The following is a 3,503-nucleotide window of genomic DNA, read 5'->3' as shown; positions in this document are numbered from 1 at the left end:
CATGCACACATTATTCGTTTTATCTTGGCTGCTTGGTAATCACTTTGACCTTTCAGCAATAACACTTCATCTGCTGCTTTATGTGTTGCTCACTGATTTTCTCTTTCCCAGGTGGATGTTTGGGTCTTGAGGTCCGTCAGTCTCCCTCTGATCTCATCACAAACCCTGGTGACAAAGTGCACATTTTCTGCAGCCATGATAAGACTGACTACAGGGTGATGCTCTGGTACCAGCGGTCACCTGGAGACACAGCTATGAAACTGATTGGATATTTGTACTTTAAAGATGACAAGATGGAAGAGTCATATAAAGAAGATTTTAATATCTCTGGAGATTTGGGTGGAAATACAGCAAAGAATGGCTCTCTCATAATCAAAGGTGTCAAAGAAAATCACAGTGCAGTTTACTTCTGTGCAGCCAGTGAAGCACAGTGACTGCAGTCTGTGTCTCCTTTATACAAAAACTACTGAATCTTATCCACGTTCTGGTTTCAAATGACACCTTGAACAGACTCCTCCCAGCCAGCCGCATTTGCTCTCAAGCTTCCATCTCTGCCTGCTAATGTGCAGCCCAGTGAGGATGTTTCTTCATCACTTTCCTTTCCTCTTCACACCTCACTCAGCTCAGTGGAGGCATCAACTCAGTCTGCATCTCTCACAGATTAACACTCATTCTGATCCGCTAAGCTTTGTCATATGTGGTCCAACAGGTCATGTGAAGGTTTCAAGTAACTGCTTTTATTTTTGAAGGAGGACAAAATGATCTACTTTCTCCTCATCTGTTGTGTGGCAGGTAAACAGTTTTAGCTCATTTCTTGGTGGAAACATTAGTTTACTGAATCTACCACAGTGAAACTAAGTTGGTTCTATACTTTTGTTTTATCCAGGTGGATGTTTGGGTCTTGAGGTCCGTCAGTCTCCCTCTGATCTCATCACAAACCCTGGTGACAAAGTGCACATTTTCTGCAGCCATGATAAGACTGACTACTGGGTGATGCTCTGGTACCAGCGGTCACCTGGAGACACAGCTATGAAACTGATTGGATTTTTGAATGTTCAAGCTGACACTGTAGAAGAGTCATATAAAGAAGATTTTAACATCGCTGGAGATTTGGGTGGAGATACAGCAAAGAATGGCTCTCTCATAATCAAAGGTGTCAAAGAAAATCACAGTGCAGTTTACTACTGTGCAGCCAGAGAAGCACACTGACAAAAATCCCCTCTGAACTTTACAAAAACTCTTCACCATCTTTTATCAGGGTTTGAACCAACTGCTCTCAGACACCTGCAGTGATGGCTGACATGATGCTTCTCATAAGATGGAAAGCCACCACCCACCCTTAAAGCTTGTGTTTGTTCTCCTGATGGGAGGGTTGGCTCAGAACATGAGGTGGAAACAAGCAGCACAGACTGAAAACTCAGAGCCAGTAACTGGACTGATCAAAAGTTCAGTCAGAAAACACAGCATCATGATCATTTTCATCTGTCTGACCCTGAATGTTGTTCTGGTTTCAGGTATTAAAAAGTCTCAACCGTTTCAAACGTGTTTCAGTTATGTTACAAACAGTCAGGATCCTGCAGCCAACTGAGTTTCACACAGTTTGATCGAATGTTGATTCTTTGATTTTTTTTCTCATTTCCATCATTTGATTGCATGTTGTTTGACATTTCTTGTTGGTGCCTTCTCAACAGGTTCATCCCTCAGCGACAAAGTCCTCCAGACTCCAGCTGACCTCTTCAGCAAGCAGGGAGAAGCAGCCAAGATAAACTGTTCACACAGGATTCAGGACTATGATCGTATCTTCTGGTACAAGCAGTCAAAGAGCAGAGAGATGCAGCTCCTGGGATACATGAATGTAAATGATGGACATCCTGAAGCTGGACTGAGTGTGAAGATGGAAGGGGCCGCGACGAAAGACAAGACCTGCACTTTGACCATTGACGGACTCGACGTGAGCAGCAGTGCGCTTTACTTCTGTGCTGCTAGTCGACACGGTGCTACATATCAGCGCTCCTCAGTACAAAAAGCTCTCGGTGTGTCAGCTCACAGCCCCTCACAGCTGGATTAACTCCTTCTTCTTCCTCTTGTTAAGATCAGAGGGTTCAGTGGGAGGTTCCTGCTGTGGAGCAGCGCAGTATTTAACCTCCATCCGATATTCATCACGTCTGCTGCGGCTGCATGTCACTTAACAGCATCACTATGACGACTCAAGTCCTCATCACATTTGTGGTCTCGTCTCTGTGGCTTCAAGGTACAAAGATCAAATTTCTGATTTATTTTCCAACAGCGAGAGATTTTCACTTTTATTTTGGCACTCGGGTTTATTGACAGAGCAGCTTTCTGCTAACTCAAACCAACATTTACAGAAAATTTTGACCTCACTGGCCTTAAAATTGTTCAGTTAACATAGAAAAGGAAGAAGTTTTAGTAACTAGTGCACACAAATGTTGTCTGACTGAACACTGAAATCAGTAAAATTTTATTAAGCACAATATGTGAGCTCAGTTTAGTGACAGAACTTGTACTGGATGTTGTATTTTCCTTTGGCAGTTCATTGTCAGGATGTGACCCAACAACCTGCCATCAGCTGGAGTTATGAGTCCAAATCTGCACAGATGAACTGCAGACACAACAAAGATGTCAGTTATAACCAGATGTACTGGTACAGGCAGCGTCCAGGGGAGACCATGACCCTCATTGTGTACACAGCTTTGGGTGGAAATCCAGACTATGGAGATCATCCTCAAACCAAATATTCAGCCGTCAAAGATGACGCACAGACCGGGGCTCTCACTGTGAAAGACCTGAAGCCTCAGGACAGCAGTTTGTATTTCTGTGCCATCAGCAAACACAGTGATGTGAGAAGCTGAGAAGCTGAGCAAAAACTGGTTGATTTTGACGTTTCTATCTCTCCAGTAGGTGGAGCTGGAGATCCAAAAACACTCCATTGGACACATGCAAATGACATTTAATCCATCTGGTGCAGACAGGAGGGAGCTGATAAAGAGTGTACAGTAAACAGAGCCGCTCAGTGATCTGTGTTCATTCAGACAGGAGCTCAACATGCACACATTATTCGTTTTATCTTGGCTGCTTGGTAATCACTTTGACCTTTCAGCAATAACACTTCATCTGTTGCTTTATGTGTTACTCACTGATTTTCTCTTTCCCAGGTGGATGTTTGGGTCTTGAGGTCCGTCAGTCTCCCCCTGAGCTCATCACAAACCCTGATGACAAAGTGCACATTTTCTGCAGCCATGATAAGACTGACTACAGGGTGATGCTCTGGTACCAGCGGTCACCTGGAGACACAGCTATGAAACTGATTGGATATTTGAATTTTAAAGATGACAAGATGGAAGAGTCATATAAAGAAGATTTTAACATCTCTGGAGATCTGAGTGGGAGCACAGCAAAGAATGGCTCTCTCATAATCAAACGTGTCAAAGAAAATCACAGTGCAGTTTACTACTGTGCAGCCAGCTATGCACAGTGACTGCAGT

General features: G+C 43.7%; 2 gene segments (V, D, J or C); both read left to right on the top strand.

Annotated features, from left to right (window-relative positions):
- Positions 1-1,221: 1,221 nt before the first annotated feature.
- On the top strand, positions 1,222-2,068 carry LOC124072197. The segment is given in 2 exon segments: positions 1,222-1,514; positions 1,692-2,068. Coding segments are annotated over 2 exon segments (573 nt in total).
- Positions 2,069-2,142: 74 nt separating this feature from the next.
- LOC124072199 lies at positions 2,143-3,064 on the top strand. The segment is given in 2 exon segments: positions 2,143-2,251; positions 2,551-3,064. Coding segments are annotated over 2 exon segments (393 nt in total).
- The last annotated feature ends 439 nt before the right edge of the window (positions 3,065-3,503 follow it).

The sequence above is a fragment of the Scatophagus argus genome, chromosome 15 (assembly GCF_020382885.2).
Source record: "Scatophagus argus isolate fScaArg1 chromosome 15, fScaArg1.pri, whole genome shotgun sequence".
NCBI classification, from domain to species: domain Eukaryota; kingdom Metazoa; phylum Chordata; class Actinopteri; family Scatophagidae; genus Scatophagus; species Scatophagus argus.
The sequence above is the reverse complement of the archived record's forward strand: the minus strand, read 5'-3'. Positions and strand labels throughout refer to the sequence as shown.